The sequence below is a fragment of the Pelobates fuscus genome, chromosome 2 (assembly GCF_036172605.1).
Source record: "Pelobates fuscus isolate aPelFus1 chromosome 2, aPelFus1.pri, whole genome shotgun sequence".
In the NCBI taxonomy this organism is placed as follows: Eukaryota; Metazoa; Chordata; class Amphibia; order Anura; family Pelobatidae; genus Pelobates; species Pelobates fuscus.
Genome location: NC_086318.1, coordinates 433,710,408 through 433,729,673, shown reverse-complemented (window position 1 = coordinate 433,729,673; position 19,266 = coordinate 433,710,408). Strand labels below are relative to the sequence as shown.

Below are 19,266 nucleotides of genomic sequence, written 5' to 3'. Positions count from 1 at the left end.
GTGGCGCTTGCTGCGGAGTATGGGTGGGGCCTGTAAGGGGGCCCTTGATTTATTTTGCCCGGGGGCCCTGAGGGTTCTCAGCCCGCCCCTGTCTATACGCTATCATAAGGATGTACTTAAGAATGTCTTTAAAAAAAAATAAAAAGATCTACACAATTTGAAACCATTTTATTTTGTTTTTTAGCTGTTGCAGCGGTATGAACATCGTCGCAGAACTTGTGATACTATTGTCAGATGCAATACTGATCCCCGTCGGCCGGTGTTTGCATCTAAATTAAATGCGTTCTGCTTGAGCTCAGTGTAATATCCCAATGTAATTACACCACCAGCCTGGGCACCGTCAGCTGTGCTGGGAAGACTTTTTAAGTAATTCTTTAAAATTGGATGTTTCTGACATTCATCATTAACCTCTCTCAAAAACAGCTTTATTCAATCAGAAAGCAGATTCCTTCCCCCACAGGTGAATCTGAATCCGCGGGGTATTTGTGATGCGAGACATGATAATGTCTGACAGTGTCCAGACATCTCCTACAGGATACTTATCAGGAATATGTAGCAAACTTCTTCAGTTTTCCTGATTGTGGATTTATTGCCGGAGAGATAGCTGAGCGGACAGGTCTCCAGCTACATCGTATCTGGCAGATAATAACATCACAGCAGGAGATATTTAAAAACTACATAAAAGCTTAATGTACTCCTATTTTAAATAATTTGATACTATTATTATTATTATTAATAGTACCTAATGTTGACCAGTTATGTGGGAGGTGAAGATATGCACAGGTAAAAAAATGTGTTTACTTTCATTTTGAATAGTTAAAGAAACACTATAGGGTCAGGAACACAAACATATATTCCTGATCCCATAGTATTAAAACCACCATCTAGTCCCCCTGGCAATGCCCTTTCCCCCCTAAATATAGTATTACCTTACTTTTATTATAGTCTGCTGTTGCTGGCTCTGCCCCTGATCCGACTGCTTGGCTGGCATCATCAGAAGTGATTCTCACAGCCTATCACAATGCTTTCCAAGGAGGCTGATCAGGGCCAGAGCCAGAACAAACCCTGGCCAATCAATCATCTCAACATCTCATAGAGATACATTGAATCCGTGCATCTCCATGAGGAAATTTCAGTGTCTGCATGCAGAGGGTGGATACACTGAATGCCAGTCACACTGTGCAGCATGGCCCCAGAAAGCACCTCTAGCAGCCATCTGAGGAGTGGCCAGTGGAGGCATCCCTCGGCTGTGCATTTTCTCTGAAAAGACAGTGTTTCCTGAAGGGAATAATTATACTCACCAGAAAAACTACATTAAGCCCATGATGGTAACTATATTGTCCCTTTCATTTTCAAATTTCAGTTTGGAAAATATTGATTCAGATAAACTGGAATTCGGAAAACATTTTCTCTCATTTCAGAAATTCAGTTGCCCATTACTCCCTATAGTGAGTGAATTAATCCATATGGTGACAGTCACCAAGTTACAGACCCTTAAAGAGGATAATACATACCTCGGTTATTCAATAAACTTAGAATTCAGGGTGAAATTTAAAGTTAAGGTCAAAATAGCAGAGTTGGAAACATTCTCTAAGTCAGCTATGATTTCATTAGAGCTACCCAGGCCTTACATTTGAAGTTTTCGTAGAATTCACTTTGAATTCTCAGTTTAGTGAATTAGCCTGTAATAGTAAAGTAATTAATATTAATATTGCCATTATAAATATTTTACTATTTGAAAATTGTAGAAAGGGGTATATTTACTAAATTGTATAGAGTGTTAGTGTGTGTGTATAAGTGTAAGAAGAATTACAAATATATTTTTTCTAATTATTGGTAATTAATAGTTAGTAGTTCAATGACCTATATATTTATTTATTTCCTTCCACTGTTTCAGTCAGCTGTATCAAACCAAATGGGCCAGAAACTATTAGATACTATTAGTTACGGATCCGTTTGTTGTCATTTTCGTGTTATGCGATTTGGAAATCCGAATGCTTCCAAGTTGCCAAATTGCCAGAACTTCCATTCGGAATGAAACTAGTTGACATGCACAGTAGACAGTAGACATGTTGGCCAGAATTATTATTTTTATTTTTTTTAGTCTATCTTGGATTTGTCCATGTGGCATATCAGTTTGGACTAATTTCGTCCATGTGATCGTTTCAGTAAAAACGATTCAGGCGACCCACAAGAGCACGAAAATGGGCCAATCAGTGCATTGCAAAATAAAAATATTAAGTGTATGTTTTGCCGTACACCGAGAGGTGCATTTTTCAAACATTTGATTCACAGATCTCTACAATGTAGGGAAAAATATAAGGAGCAGTAAAAAAGCTATATTTTTATATTCATTTAAATTCCTGACATATAAATACATATCTAGAGAGATGTTTTGGCTTATCCTCCTTTTTTGCCTTTTATTGGACACTTCTTACCTAATCTGTGAATAAAATCAACCTTTAGAGGCCGTCTCCTAACAACCAATCATTATTTTTCCCATTACTCACATATATATTTTTTCGCACTGTGGATTGATCTCTAAAACACAAAACAAACAACGTTGTGTGCCCATTGTTCTTTGTTTTATGATTTGATCATTTGGCTGTTTGGAATGACTGGATTTGGACCGCCTGCCGATCCTATTCTCAGTTCAAGTCTAGTACAAACGTCTATGCTGTGATAGGAATTTTCACTTTGCTACATTATAATTTAACTTTTTTTTAAGAATAATACCTGGGTGGAGATGTGCTCGCAGGACGACTCAAGAAGGACTTAGGACGCAACATATGGCCTCGACTGAATATTTCTGGATAAGCTTTTAAATGATTTCATTTTTTTAAATTGTTTTAATATTTTGATATTTTCTGATATATTGTTTATATATATATATATTTGCATGTATTTACTGTTTGATATTTTAATATTAAATTGCTGCCTATGATAAAGAGAGAGAGAGGCAGGATAAAATAGAAGATTATCAGAAGCGGTTCCGAATAAAAGGTTTTACGTACAAAAGATATTGATATCCCATTGAATCTGCCTTTTCTCTGACAGTTAAATTCTAATGCGAGCCTCACAAACATTGATCCCAGTATTTATATGAGATTTGGCAGATATGTATCTATTTAACTATAGATTGGGTTACCAAACACTTTGTTATCTCACATGGGACTAGAGAAAGCCGTGAAAAAAGCAAATCATCTAACCAAGCACAAATGGAGACACTAAAATACACATAAATCAAAGTCACCATGTTTATAAATATGTGTGTAATAGCATCTAACGCTGAAGGCTACTCTTGTTCTCACCTTATAAGAGAAATGTTTTTTCGGGGGACCTCTTTGAGGTCACCAATGGAGGTGATTTTCCCAGCAAAACAGTAGTTTGGGTTGTAATCCGTCATGATGGTCGACGTGCGCACTTTACTGAGTTTGTAATCTGGACTCTGGAGCTCAATCTGCATGGCCTGGAGCTCCTGGTGCTTTCTCCGATACACTAAGGAACACGAAACATGGAGAATGTGAAGTCCTACACAGATACAATGTCACTCAGTTACAAATACACACCGAGAAATGTCCAATGAAATGTCCAACGCACAGGATGTATGGATGGAGACAAGACGGGAATCATTTAGTTGTAAGCATATCAGCAGGAACATCCAGGTGTTATCAAATGCTACGTTTAAATGTTGCATTGATAGAATGAGTCGGGACACTATTATAAACATTTATTAGAGAACAGTCATACAGCTCATGGCTGACGGTGCTACAGAATGGGGTACTGTATTATCTGCATTGCATCCTCACATCCATAAAGTATTAGGGTATAGCACTGTACCCCTAACCCCTGTGGATCTTACATCATGAGATGTGGACACAAGATATTTAAGATGAGATTTATCAAGACAAAATAGGTGCTATTCTGAGTGTTCTGGACAAATTTTTAACTTACGCACCATAAGCACTACAATAAACTAAAGTGGTTATGGTGTTTACAATGTCCCTTTAATTTTTTTAGTAATTGACATCTTTAAGTGATAACCCCCAGAGACCAAACGCCCATTGACCAAAAAAAGTAATTATTAACAAAAAAACAGTTTTAAAAAAACCTTAAATGTGCGATAATTGTGATATATCAGATATTGGGTTAATTCTACTCCATTCGTTCCATGCTTAGAGCACAATTTACGACTCACAGGCTGTGCTATAAGGACCAACCAGCCTAATCTAACTCATTACATTAGCCTTATTACTCTAGATGAAGGGAACCAGGTAAAATCACTCTGCTTTCACTGCGCCTTGTCAAAAATATTTCCACCAGCAGATGGGAACATGTATTACTGAGTATTACTTAATCACATATAAATGGAAACACAGAAATCTCTGTGAGCACAATCATTTACCAGGAAATATTATACAGGCAGGGAGTTCTGGAAATTATGGGACAGCCACAGGAAGGTGGCATTATTAGAAAATAGGACGACGGATTACTTGGAATTATTTCGTGCTTTATCAAGAATTATTCCTTAAGAATGGGTTATGTTACTGAGCTCATTTGCATTTAAATGTGCTAGACTTGAATTGAACGATGGCAAATACCAACAAATTGCTCCAATAAATTGCCGTTACTCAGCTGTGTTTAGCTGCAGTTAGATAGTCTCTGAGATTCTATCCAGTGATCGATGAGACCCTCAGCACTCAAGGACTTGACCTCCGAAAATCCCACAAATTCGACATTTCAGCAATCAGAAAGTCTCCTCTGATTGTTTGGGTTTTTTTATTTCCAAAGGATAAAATGGTCTTAGTTCTGTGGGTAGGTGTTTTGCTCTGTGTCAAAGTTAAAGTGATACACACATATTTTACCACATGGACTGCTCTTCCTGGTGGCACTGTTAGAATATTAACTGGTTTTCACTTTAATGTTACGTTATTGGTGATGGCTGGGGTCAGATAGCATGCCTGCTGCACATAGTGATACGGAGGGTTTAACCTCTAAGCATTTTAGGCATAATATCCATAAGGTTAAACCCTCCCCGTACACATCAGCACTTTATGGGGCACAACCTACAGAGAGAATTAGGGAAAAAAACAACAAAAAAATAAATTCTACATATCTGCTTTAAAGAGAAAAATCAGTGGTCTCTACAGTGAATTCCAATATCAGATCTTTGGGATTTTAACCTTAAAAGCATCACATTTGCTTCTTTGTTCAAAGGTTCTAGTTACATTGAATAGGGAATAACCAATGGGTAAACTCTTACTTGTATTTCCTATTGAAGTCAATCTAGCCAAGCACCATAACCACTTCAGTGATCTGGAGTGGTCATGGTGTCTGGAGCCTCTACGCGTGGCATTTTGCTATGACATGCTGCGCATACCTAGTTTAACCCCTCTGTTGCTGGGGGTGTAGCTCCGCCTTCGGCAACATCATTGGCAAATCATGAACCAGCCCAGAACAAGAGTTGTGGGTGGCTAATGTTAATTTGGTGCATATTTGACATCTGATCAGTTCACACAGAATGTTGGCGAGAGACATACAATGGAATGCCACTCCTCCCTGACATCCCTTCAGTGGGGGGATTGACATCCGCAAAGATCAGGCTGCAGGGTCAACCTGACCTCGGTGCTGGAATGGAGATGTAAAGGGGTAACACCTGCAATCTCTCTCCTTTAATAAAGTAATTGTGTAGCACTGAGTGCACAACTCCACATTCCAGGTAGCGATGTCCTCGTTTTTTCTATTTTGTAAACTCTACACTGTGTCCCATATAAACATTATTCCGGTCTTCATGCACACATTATATAACTCTTTGAATACCACTGCACCACTCACATCTCTGGAGTTTTTTATTTGCACTTTTAACACAAACATTTTTTTTTTAAGTCCTCACCTATCATGATACCTGAAAAAGCCAGGATTAGACCGGCCACCAGCGCTGAAGTCACAATAGACAAGACCAGAGATAATGGGAGATGCGTATCATGAGCCGGCTGTAAGGGATCATCTGCAAAACATGGTCCATTAGAATCCATCACAGATATTTCAATATCGTATCCCCCTCTTATTCCCCTATTATTGTAAAGCTGCAGAATAAGCTGACGCTATAATAAGTATTCCTGCATTTCACATTCCAGTATCACTAATCAAGTCCAAAAGGTTGACCCAGATTAATTAACAAATATCACGACGTAGAAGGGAACGACTGGAACAATAATATAAACCCATGCAGTATAACTATAACCTAACCTACACAGTGTATCTAACATGTGTGAGAGCCTGGAGTGTCCCTTTAATAATATAAACCCACCCAGTATAACCAACTGTAACCTAACCTATACAGTGCACCTAACGTGTGTGGGAGCCTGGAGGGTCCCTTTAATAATATAAACCCACCCAGTATAACTAACTGTAACCTAACCTACACAGTGCACCTAACGTATGTGGGAGCCTGGAGTGTCCCTTTAATAATAAACCCACCCAGTATAACTAACAGTAACCTAACCTACACAGTGCACCTAATGTGTGTGAGAGCCTGGAGTGTCCCTTTAATAATATAAACCCACCCAGTATAACTAACAGTAAAATAACCTACACAGTGCATCTAACGTGTGTGGGAGCCTGGAGTGTCCCTTTAATAATATAAACCCACCCAGTATAACTAACTGTAACCTAACCTATACAGGGAGGGAGCCTGGAGTGTCCCTTTATTGCATATGAGGTCAGGTTTTGTGAAAGAAAGCACAGTAGTTCTTGGTTATCTCTAAGGTCTTTGGTCAGATAAGAGGTTCTTCTGACAAAGAGATTACTTAAAGATGGCCACCCCAACAGCACAACGTAAACTTCAAATAGTTCTTCATTGCTATAATTTGTCTCGTTGTGAAATAACTTAATTCAATGTGACTAGATGTCAATACTGGAGAGTCTCCAAATGTCCTTACCAATGCAGGACACTCCATCCTCGGCCAAGATCATCCCTTGCTCACAGAGACAAGTCATTTTCTGAGTTTCATCATTCAAGAAGCATTCATCGGTTTCACAACGGCTGCAGTTTAGTTCCAGTTTAATCTCCACCTCCCCGTGGCTCTCTATCACTGGTGTTAAAGAGATTATCCGTTTAGCCATGGGAAGGGTGAGCATGATTATCCTAAAACAGACTGGGTAATTCTGATACTTTATTCTCTAGATAAGTTATTCTCTAGACACATATTACCTTTGTCCATGAGTTTGGCTCTTTAAAAGCTCATATAAGGAAGTGATCTGATAACAAACAGCTCTTGGCCATAGCAGGAGCCAGGTTTTTGTTGAACGTGGTGTTCTGTGCACATTTACACATAGTTTGCTGATAGACTATTGGTAGCATGTGTCAATCTGTAATTTATTTCATAGAAATTCATACTTGACTATCCAACTATTGTACGTTCATTGATTTGTGATGCAAGCCTAGAGATGATTGATGAAAAAATATGGTGGAATGGTTTTCTTGCCCATAGTTGTGCGACAACTTTGGAAATTCTCAGAACAGCTTTGAGCTTCAAACAGCTTCTTTTATCGAGGAACTCTGAATGGTGCCATCTATCTGCTGAGCCCTTCTCTGAATATTTATAGACTATAATACATAAACTAATGTGGAAATGTCTCCTGCAGTGAGAGATCTTCCATATCACACTCAGTTTATATCAGTGATCTTGTCCTGACTAAAACTGAAATTTCACGATACTGAAACAAGATCACTTCCCAAGATGAAGGTATCGGATGATTTGTTCCATAAAGTTGGAGAAAAGCTCATGTACCTTAACAAGTACATGGAGTGGTCTTAAAATGCCAAGTGCCCTTTAAGAAAACTCTCGTCTACAGAAATCATAGGAATTCTTTTTCATGATTAGCAGATAAGGAATACGATCCCTGGCAGCACTAGGCAAGTTACCAGTTGATTCCCCCAATTCATGGTTCTGGGCTCCAGTCTAACCGCCTAGGCCTCGTTAATTATGCGAGATTATTTGCAATACTTTACGGCACACTGTTAGAACTGTGACTAACTTGAATTCACACATTGCAAAAAAACTAGTATGTATTTTTATGTGATCTAAATACAGCATGGAACTAATTGTGCTCAAATAATCGTTCACCTAGGACATTAAGGGACAATAGACTAGCTTTAACACATTATTACCTGTGAGAGGAGGAGTATATAACACCCCGAGTGGACTAATATAGGACACTCCATCCATTCCATCCATTTCGGGGCTGTTTTCATCAGCAGCGCTACCTCCTGAAGCAAATACAAAAGATTTAGATTTACCGCTAGAGTAAGAAAGGTATTAATATGGGGAAATTAAACAAGCAATTACATTCATCTAGGAAAGAGAGTTATGTATTTGGATATGTTTACATTCAGCCAGGCAAGGTCTATGTACAAAGCTACAATATTTAAATCCAATGAATATCCAGTATATATGGAGGAATTGATGACGTGCAGTTGATATTTTACTTTATTTCTGATTAATAAAAAGTTGTATTTTAGTAACGAAAAAGCTTTTCCTTCTTAATACACTCTATACAAGTTGTTCGCATGATGCTATCAATGGGCATCTGCATGGGTTGGGATCTGGTGAGCACATAGCCCAGTTTGGGATTACACACACAATGTATTAATAACGATGCAAAGACTTCATTGGATTGCTATCCTTTTGCAACTTAATAAAGAAGTACAGCAGCCGGCAGGATATGACTATGTATGTCTAGTGGGTCAGAGTATGACATCAGACTGCCAGAGAAAATATATGTCATGTTATATTCAAGGTGACAGGATATGACATCATACTGCTCAGATTGCAAGAGTGTGAGGACGTGATATAATGTTTCAGCATTCTATTTTACTAAACAATGTGAGTACTGTCAGTAGGTCACTATTGAAGTCTGTGGAGGACAAAAACCATGACAATTCATCAGGAAAGAACATCCCCATGAAAGGTAGGTATCTGACAAAACCCTCTCATTCAGATAGTTTGTTTTCTGGATTTCCTTGTCTCTACCTAAATCACATTGACAGATAATGTTTGGCTAATTCAATATTCATTGAGGTTTTGCAAATCCTGCCAAACGGAATCCATACTGGGGTTAATGGAGAATCAGCTCTACTGATAATCCCAATGGTAATCTCAGAGTCACCATCATGTTCATCTACACCAAGGGTGCCCAAAAGATATATCCCCAGATGTTTTAAAAATACAGCCTCCATTATGCTTGGCCATTCTAAAGGCATGCAAAGCATCATGGGAGGTGTATTAGGCACCCCTGATCTACACACTGAGTCTGCAATAAACTTCATGTTGGTTTTGAAGATTAGAAGATTCTAGACAGAGCCCAGGCTCACTCAGATCTGATCACTGTGGCGCTGAATACTCGAGATTGTAATGATCATCTTTTGAAGATGGTTTTAGTAACAGAGTTTATCCTAAATACCATAGATCCCATTAGACATTTTGGGTTCATATTGATTTATACCCGTTAATTTGACATCTGTTGTAAACCACGTTACATGGACTTATTACAGTAAATAAGCAGTCAACATAGAAAAGGAGGCAAGATGCATTATGGGACATGTGCCTTTGTGCACAGATATCATACAAATGCCTTAAAAGACCCTGACGTAGAGTTAGTGATGTTTACAATTCTCCACTCTTACCAACATGAGTCCACCTTTTGAGTTATTGTTTCAGTAAGGCGTTAACCAAGTTGTACTTTCTTTTTATATATAATTTTCCATAGGAAGAGGAAGAGAAACATTAGTACACCACTGACCTAACAAACACTAGTTATTAATAATGAATAAAATAATTATTACCTATGTATCCTCCACCTCCACCACCAGATGAACAGCCACCACCACCTCCTCCGAAACCACCCCTTGTCTCCCACCCCCATTTCTTTATGGCCTGAGGGCAGGATTCTCCTCCTGTGCCGCCTTCCAGGAGCGACTTTCCTGCCCACGGATAGAGAGTATAGTCATTCCAGCCACCACCACCACCTATTGAGAGAAAAAGAGGACACCAAGTGGGCTGCACACATAGAGGGACTAAGAACAGACCTTGACATGACACAGACACAAGAAACACTCGTTTTCAATTTATTTATTCCACTCATGAAAAAAAACAAGCTGCTAATGTTCTATGGAAAACACATTAATATAGTAATCATGTAATAAATCATCACGATTCTGCAATTTGTCGACGTTCACCACATTCGCTTAGAATTGCATTACATTTGGCCCTGCCATGCTTTATGCATTCTGTACCCTTGGTGACCCTATCTTGACTGGCTACATACTGCTAGAGCAAGGATAGGCAACTTCAGCACTCCCGATGCTGTGCACTACATCTCCCCTGTGGCTTCGCCAGTATTATAACTGTAAGTGCATTATGGGAGATGTAGTTCTGGAATACCGAAGGTTGTCTACCCCTTTTCTAGTTACAAATTACCCCATGGAGAACAAACTTGCAATATTTTATGAATAAAAAAAATAAAAAAAAAACATAATTTTGATCATGAATAATAAATAATAATTTCTTTGCTACGCCCTCATTCCCTTTATACCAGGTCTCTTATTAGCAATTAGAATTTATTGCGTACAATATTCCCCTTCACCTCCCAGGGGTATTACATCACATGAAAAACATTACGGTGCTTTAATTTTCATTTTAATTCCTACCTGCAGCTCCGGATTTCCCATTCACCCCCGGCGTAGAAAAATTACTCTCCAGTTTCTCAGGGTGAACAATATTTGCTTTGGCCCAGTAAGCTCGGCCACCGCCCCCTGCGGCTATTAGTAATGGGATTGGTTTTCCATTCTCCATCTGGCACAAATTAGAGGAAATCAAAACGAAAAAAAGGAGAATTAAGCAGTAGCACTAATAAAATTAATTGTTAATGGGACGCTCCTAGCACTATAAGCTCTACGACGTATTGCATGTTATGGTGACAAGAAGCTATTGACATTCCTCCAATGTTTGCAAAAACTGTTTTCAAGGAAGGTCAGGGCTGCCTATGGGTTTAACAGTGATTTGGCAATGCCGAAAGGGCTTGTCCAAATCCTCCTGTACCCCAGGAAATCCATCAGCTGCATTAAACAAGGGACCCTGCTTGTACAGTGTCCAGATTTATACCAGCCATAACCATTAAATATACAGCATTCCCCGCTGGGTGTCAATGTTTGATATTAAATTATTCTTATTTCACACAGTGTATCGGTCCGTACCTGAGCTGGTCGGCTTTGGGAGACACTGAGTTCTCTGAATTTTGCTAAACTGCTTGGAAGGAGATTGATAATACATAAATGGAATAAATGAGCTGAGTCCCTCCAGCAACGCAATAGATACAATAGTATGTAGCTACAGTTATTTTATATCTATATCAACACAGAATGACAAATGTTACACACATAGAGCTTTATTTTATATCAGAATTCGCTAACACACAGCAAAGTAAAACAAATAGATAGAGAAAATCCAATATGTTAGAGATAAAAATGAGAAATCTATCTGTTCACTTTATATCACTGGCCAAGACAATTCAGGAAAACACGCTGACTTTGGGCAGATGTTATTGGAAAGTTTGCAAAAACAGAAAAAATTACTCATTTTGGAGCTGAATGAAATGATTGGAAAATAAATAAATAAGTTAATAATTAATAATGTAAAAAAAAAAAAAGAAAGTCAGGATCATTAACCATAAACAAACATTCCTATTAATCTAAACAAACCGGCGCACATTTCTACGTATGGAGCAGTGACCAATTACAACCAATGGAATTCTGGCTGAATGTTCCAAACATAGAGCTTTAGATCCAGCTCGGATCATAGTGTTTTCTTTTTAGGATAGATCTATTGAAAGACCGTTTCTAACAGTAGTGTTTTTCTAACAGGTTTCTGATGCAGCCAAAAAAGAAAATCTAAATTCACCTGAATTCTGTGTTAACAATCATTCCTTCCGTTTCTCTGTATGTACGGCAGGTTTTGGTCAGGTACATATATTATCAGTTTTATAATGCATTTCATTTCAGGTACCCTTGATAAGGGCAACCAGTTAGTGCCGAAACGTTGGGGGGAGTTGGTGACTTGTGTTTCTGCCGTGAGACTTGGAAAATTTGGGTAAATTACTCTTGATTACCGTTTGCCCCATTTTGTTACTTAGTTGATTTTTTGTTACTCATTGTAATTTGCCGACTTATTAAAGGACCACTATAGTGCCAGGAAAACATACTCGTTTTCCTGGCACTATAGTGCCCTGAGGGTACCCCCACCGTCAGGGTCCCCCTCCCGCCGGGCTCTAGGGGGTAGAAGGGGTTAAATTTACCTATTTTTCCAGCGCCGGGCGGGGGACTCTCCTCCTCCTCTCCTCCTCTCCTCCTCCTTGTCTTCGTCATCGTCTGAATGCGCGTGAGAAGCGCGGAAGCGCCTCTAGCGGCTGTCAATGAGACAGCCACTAGAGGCTGGTTTAACCCTATTATAAACATAGCAGTTTCTCTGAAACTGCTATCTTTATAGAAGAAAGGGTTAATCCTAGCTTGACCTGGCACCCAGACCACTTAATTAAGCTGAAGTGGTCTGGGTGCCTATAGTGGTCCTTTAAAGTGTTGTACTTGATATTTGTGGTTGTTGTGGTGTGTATTCTGTATTATATATGGATCTTTGTATTGAAGCACTTGAGGGAGTGTTTATATGGTTTGCACCTGGCTTTTTGTGACTATTAATTTGTCTCTCCATGTGACTTTGGTTTGTATTTCATTAGTTAAATAACAATGTCAGCTTTTCCCCAGAGTACAATGGATTTTCACCAGTAGAGGAATATGTACATCATTAGTTAGTTCCCTTATTGTCCTCCAACTGAAAAGCATTACGAGGCTCCCGTTTTTAATGTTTATTTGAGTTATTTAGATTTTTTGGCTATTTACATATTGTCACAAACTGTCCTGCTCAATTTATAATCATTCTTACTGTGCAATGGCTGTCAAATCAACAAAATAAACTCTCCCTGTTTGTTTAGACTGTCGGCATTCCTATAAAACACCCCGTAACATTCTGAATGTGTCCTGTCTGTGTTTAATAAAGAGGAGCCCTAGTGCTCAGTAAAACCGAATACATACCCAATCGTATATTAATTACCATTCATCCAACACAATGAATGGCGACCGAAATAGGTAAAACCTCAGCAATGAGCAAATTAAAAGCAGTATTTCATTGGTGCACAGAGCAGATACAAAGAAGCAGAATTACAGTCAAATAATAATAATAAAACGTACGAAGCATACGTTAATTAGAACTGAGAGTATTTGTGCTGGCTGATTGAGAACGTTTATTTAGAATGTTGAGATGATCATGATTTTCTTGTGGCTTAGATGGACTTTGACAGTAACCTTGGCAACCAGATGTTTGCAAATACATTTCCCATTGATACTTTAAGGGTCACTCCAGACCCCTAAAGCACTTTAGCTTGCTGAAAAGCTTTATGTGTGAAGAGTGTGTGCTATTTTATCCATTTTGGAAAAAGTGCAGTTTTCAATAAAAATTAACACTTTTATAAATTAACCTTGTTGCACCCCATGGCTTTCAACCAGACAACTAGTCCTGTTACTTCCTGGTTGTTTAGCTCAGTGGAAATAAACAATTGCCCAGAGCATCTACCTTGCAAAGACTTCTGATTGAGCTGCATTGGGAAGTCTGTGATTGGACAGCCACAGAAAGTCTGGGCGGGTATTTTTTCCTTGTTCCATAGAATGTATATGGTAGCTGAGACCAGTAATACAGATCCCACCACTGCGGTCATCAAAGTTGGAAGTTTAAGAGAAACGGAGGTTGCCCTGTATTCCAGTAACTATGTATATGTTATTTTAAAACAATCTTTTTAATCTTGTGTCTTGAACCTCACATTTATAGTATCTGTCATGGTATGGAAACGACACTGTATAAAGATTAGGGCTAATGTCAACACTTGACATCATACCTCCCAATGACTGGACAGGAGTGGGGCCATAGTGGGGCCGTGCGTTAATTAGCTTATGATACCAATAGTGTCCATCATGAGTATATTTAATGATGGCTTACATTGGACTTACCTTTAGTGTCCCAGAAGTGGGAAACCAAAGTTGCAATCAGGGATGGTGAAAAACGGGCACCAAATAAGGACTATGATGGTGAATTTAGGACAGTTGAGAGTTATTTCACACTAACGATTACATGTAAGGTTTGTTACACCACCTTAAACACATAGGTAGCCCCTCCTCCTCCTCCACCTCCGCCCGCCCATTCATTAACACTCCCGTTGACGCGCATTTCTTCTTCAATCTTGATATTTTCTCCGATGCAAACACTTTCCAAGAGAGGGCTGGTCTGCGGAGGATAATAAGAGGGAGAATTAGAACAGGAATCTATTTCAGCCAACACAGAGTTTGAAAGACTTAATTACCGTCTTTTTAAACAGAAAAAATATTTGCACATGGTTTACATTTTATTTACATTTTATTCTGCTTTCACAGCTGTGATTGTTTTTGCTTTGGATGTTTGTTTAAAACAGAGAATAAAATAAGACCGTGGTACTGGAATATCTAATGATTATATAATATATGTAATACATTCTATTATGATGCGTAACTGATAGAATAGTTGTATACATCTTTTGAACATTAACAGGATACTAAACCTGTATTCCTAACACTGTAGTTTAGGTATAAAGTTATAAAGCCCCCTTTGTGAGCTATAAAAATAATAAAACCTTATCACCTTTTCCCAGCACTGAGGCTCTCTCAGTGCTACTTACCTCTCCACCACCCGCAATGTCACTGCTGTGGCCATCCAAGGTTAGACAAAGGAAAGCTTAGACTGCTGTGGCCATCCAAGGTTAGACAAAGGAAAGCTTAGACTGCTGTGGCCATCCAAGGTTAGACAAAGGAAAGCTTAGACTGCTGTGGCCATCCAAGGTTAGACAAAGGAAAGCTTAGACTGCTGTGGCCATCCAAGGTTAGACAAAGGAAAGCTTAGACTGCTGTGGCCATCCAAGGTTAGACAAAGGAAAGCTTAGACTGCTGTGGCCATCCAAGGTTAGACAAAGGAAAGGTTAGACTGCTGTGGCCATCCAAGGTTAGACAAAGGAAAGGTTAGACTGCTGTGGCCATCCAAGGATAGACAAAGGAAAGGTTAGACTGCTGTGGCCATCCAAGGTTAGACAAAGGAAAGGTTAGACTGCTGTGGCCATCCAAGGTTAGACAAAGGAAAGGTTAGACTGCTGTGGCCATCCAAGGTTAGACAAAGGAAAGTGTCAAATCAATGCTTTCCTATGGGGACTGCAATGTCACATGACTGATTTTTATTTGGTCATAGCAGCGAAGCGCCTCTAGTGGCCGTCGGTGTACAAGCCACTGGAGGTGTGTTTAACCATTCAAGGTCCACACTGTGGTTTCTGCAACTTTCTTACCTTAAAGGGTTAAAATGGTAGGACCACTTCATTGAGCTGAAGTCCTTTAAACAGGAATATATTTCTTATATCCAATACTGTATTAGGTTATAGACATGTTACATATACAACAAATGTAAACAGAACACTTATAAAACAGATATATCCTCGGTGCACCCAAACACTGTGTAATGTAAACTACATCACAAGGTAGGTATTTATTGGAGGTAGGCTGCTATAGCACATTGAATATGTTTTCATCTTAATTTCTCTAGATTGGAAGGTACTGGGAGATCCCAGGAGTAAATTTAGCAAATGAAGGAATGATTAATAAAGGCGGCCCAGACTCCAGCGCACATTAACTAATGTGTTCCAATCGTCCAGCCCCATGTTAATCATCTTCTCACCACTTAACGTAATTACGGTATATACACAGAACGCATGCGAGCACGTACTGTGAACTGGAACACACTTTCCTGGATAAACTTTTATTGACTGACTACAGTAGTTTAGAAACGTGAAGATTATTTTCCTGGAGGGGAGGGTGGTAAGCAAAAAAATATGGTAAAAATAAAGTGTGTCTTTAATTCTTTAATATGTTTCAGTTCTGCAGGGCCCCTCCCTCTCATTGGTAGCTGTTTGGAGAAGCTTACTTGAAAGCATCTAGCCATGTCAAAAATGGGTCTGGTTTGAAATCGTCCCCATTTCAGCTGGTTGTGCACATGCCTAGTGTCCTTTAAGAAGGAATTTCCAGAATTTCCATTGATTTGTCATTCAGGCAGCATAGCTAGGTACCCATGAGTAGTGGCATACTATTAGCTTCTCTATTGAGGGGACATAATTGGCTATTAGCACCAGTGATGGCATAATACTGCCCACAGGAGGGGTAGCCAGGAAGCTCCAGGAAGACTGAACAGGGAGAGCACAACAGCTGTCCCTGTCCCTTGCCAAAGGTAAGTGCATTATATTATCTTTTTCTCTCCTCAATACCCCCAGTGACTGCCTGAGGGACGATTAATTCCACAATACCCCCAGTGACTGCCTGAGGGGCGATTAATTCCACAATACCCCAGTGACTGCCTGAGGGACGATTCATTCCACAATACCCCCAGTGACTGCCTGAGGGGCGATTAATTCCACAATACCCCCAGTGACTGCCTGAGGGGCGATTAATTCCACAATACCCCCAGTGACTGCCTGAGGGGCGATTAATTCCACAATACCCCCAGTGACTGCCTGAGGGGTGATTAATTCCACAATACCCCCAGTGACTGCCTGAGTGAGGATTAACTCCACAATACCCCCAGTGACTGCCTGAGGGACGATTAATTCCACAATACCCCCAGTGACTGCCTGAGTGATGATTAACTCCACAATACCCCCAGTGACTGCCTGAGGGGCGATTAATTCCACAATACCCCCAGTGACTGCCTGAGTGATGATTAACTCCACAATACCCCCAGTGACTGCCTGAGTGATGATTAACTCCACAATACCCCCAGTGACTGCCTGAGGGACGATTAATTCCACAATACCCCCAGTGACTGCCTGAGGGGCGATTAATTCCACAATACCCCCAGTGACTGCCTGAGGGACGATTCATTCCACAATACCCCCAGTGACTGCCTGAGGGGCGATTAATTCCACAATACCCCCAGTGACTGCCTGAGGGACGATTAATTCCACAATACCCCCAGTGACTGCCTGAGGGACGATTAATTCCACAATACCCCCAGTGACTGCCTGAGGGACGATTAATTCCACAATACCCCCAATGACTGCCTGAGGGGCGATTAATTCCACAATACCCCCTGTAACGGACCGTTTCAGCAGACAAGGGGTTAAAATCGTTTAGGCGATAATCCCCTTTTCAAAGACAGGCATAGCTACTGTAGAATCACCAAAACTCACGAATTGGATATAAGTGAATGCACCAAACTCCCGAACTGCATACAAGGGAATAAGGTAGCACTCCAAACTCCCGAACTGGAACCTCACGAATAGCTGCTAGCAGACGAACAGGAAAAGCTCCCAAGCGGCTTACACTCCTGGCAGTCAGTCCCTATCAGCATACAGTGAATCCCCCCAAGAACGAGACAAGGCTCTGTGTTGAGGGTCAAGCAGTGGTCTGTTTACTGAGGGCTACCTGCCCCTGTATTTATGCAGGTCTCCCACCTGGTGGAAACTCCCCTAGGGGACCAAATAGGAGACTGTAACAACGGACAGACAAGTACCAATTACAGACATACAGAAGTAAAACATCCCCACAATGCATCCTGGCTTCCTCCCCTCTGCCCTGGAGAAGTAATTCAATTATCTCCCAGGACAAAGGAAAAACTCCATTACACACGTGGGGACACAAAGACAGACTATCACTTTTGAATATATAATGGGACAAATGGTACAGTAAATATATACATGTAACATATCCCCAGTTAGCTCAGGTCTGAGTGCACATTATTAGGTGAATGGCACTCAGACCACACGAATACAGTTTAATTGCCATGGAGCCAAAGTCTTTAATTACACTAATATGCTCCATGGCATGGCTATCTGGGTTAAAACATTCCTCCAACACAAAATACCGAATTTACATGCATTCACCAAATCAGTACGAATTAGAACCAGGGGCTGGAGGTTCAGCGGTGCCTGCACGTAAAAGTGTCCGGGTTTGGTGCATGAAAGCCGGGCAGAAAAGTGCTGGCTGCCGGGGAGCTCCAGAACACCGCCACCTAGCGGCCGCTAAGTGTAACCGCGGCCACCCAGTAACAATCAATTAAGCTGCGGTTAACCGCAGCTTCAGGGAGGTAAATGGAGGGCACACTCCAGCTCCTGGGTGGCCAATTAACGGCGACGGCCGGCTTCCCACGGCTCTGGGGAGGCTGAAAAACGGCTGTTTGTTCGGTAGATAGAATCTACCGAATGGCTGTGCAGAAAGAGAGAAATAAATCCTTCTGCAGAGTAAAATTAACCATGTAACTGCCGGTCCATAATCCAAAGGCAGCAGGCGGGCAACCAGGCTCCTCCAATGCAATGTGGCGAGATTGGTCTCGTCACACCCCCCAGTGACTGCCTGAGGGGCGATTAATTCCACAATACCCCCAGTGACTGCCTGAGTGATGATTAAGTAAGGTAATTTACTGAAATATATAACTAATATGTATAAAGCCAGGAAAGCTCAGGGGTGACGATGAAAGGGGGACATTTCTGACACAGGGCACTGTGCTGCCGGTCATTAATAATTTTAATAACTTCTACTACACAGTGTTAAAGACAGTGCCGTCTTTAACCTGGGGCAGCCGGCCAGGACCCCGTTACTCAGATATTTTTTTCCCCCATGGGCCCACTGGTGCAGCTGGGGACCATTCTCTATGAGGGCCCATCAGGTGGCCCATGCACTTAGAGTCACCTGGTGGGTATTTGTCAGCAGGGGCCCTTTAACAGCACAACTGGCCCCTGCTGCTTATCAACAGCATGCTGGAAGTGAAAGTCTGTCACGTCCTCCCAGAGAAAACAGAGCCGTATGGGAGGGGCGAGGATGCAGTGAGGAGAGGGGCTGTGCCGGGAGAGTCAGAGCCTAACACAAAACTGCCTCAGCCAGCACAGTGGACCCCATAGAAGTCATTTTCCTGCAAAAGGTAGGAAAATGGAGTTGGCTACAAAAGTGTACTTCAACACTATATAACAAACATACTCCATACAAAAACATGCTTACATTCAAACACACAAACACTGCTCAGTGCTAAATACAACCCTGCAAGCATGGGACAATGATAGAGCCCCAGCTGTCACGGCATTGTTGGAGTTGCAAGACAGATT

At 40.7% G+C, this 19,266-nt stretch overlaps 1 protein-coding gene across 1 annotated transcript in view; it reads right to left on the bottom strand.

Annotated features, from left to right (window-relative positions):
• ALK (ALK receptor tyrosine kinase) overlaps nt 1-19,266 on the bottom strand; it is a 713,383-nt gene that overhangs the window by 68,955 nt on the left and 625,162 nt on the right. The window contains exons 14-20 of the mRNA XM_063441954.1: nt 14,256-14,387; nt 10,712-10,856; nt 9,848-10,030; nt 8,174-8,272; nt 6,942-7,094; nt 5,894-6,007; nt 3,312-3,498 (exon numbers count right to left, since the gene is read on the bottom strand). Coding sequence (XP_063298024.1) covers nt 3,312-3,498; nt 5,894-6,007; nt 6,942-7,094; nt 8,174-8,272; nt 9,848-10,030; nt 10,712-10,856; nt 14,256-14,387 — 1,013 coding nt within the window. The remainder of the gene's footprint in view (nt 1-3,311; nt 3,499-5,893; nt 6,008-6,941; nt 7,095-8,173; nt 8,273-9,847; nt 10,031-10,711; nt 10,857-14,255; nt 14,388-19,266) is intronic.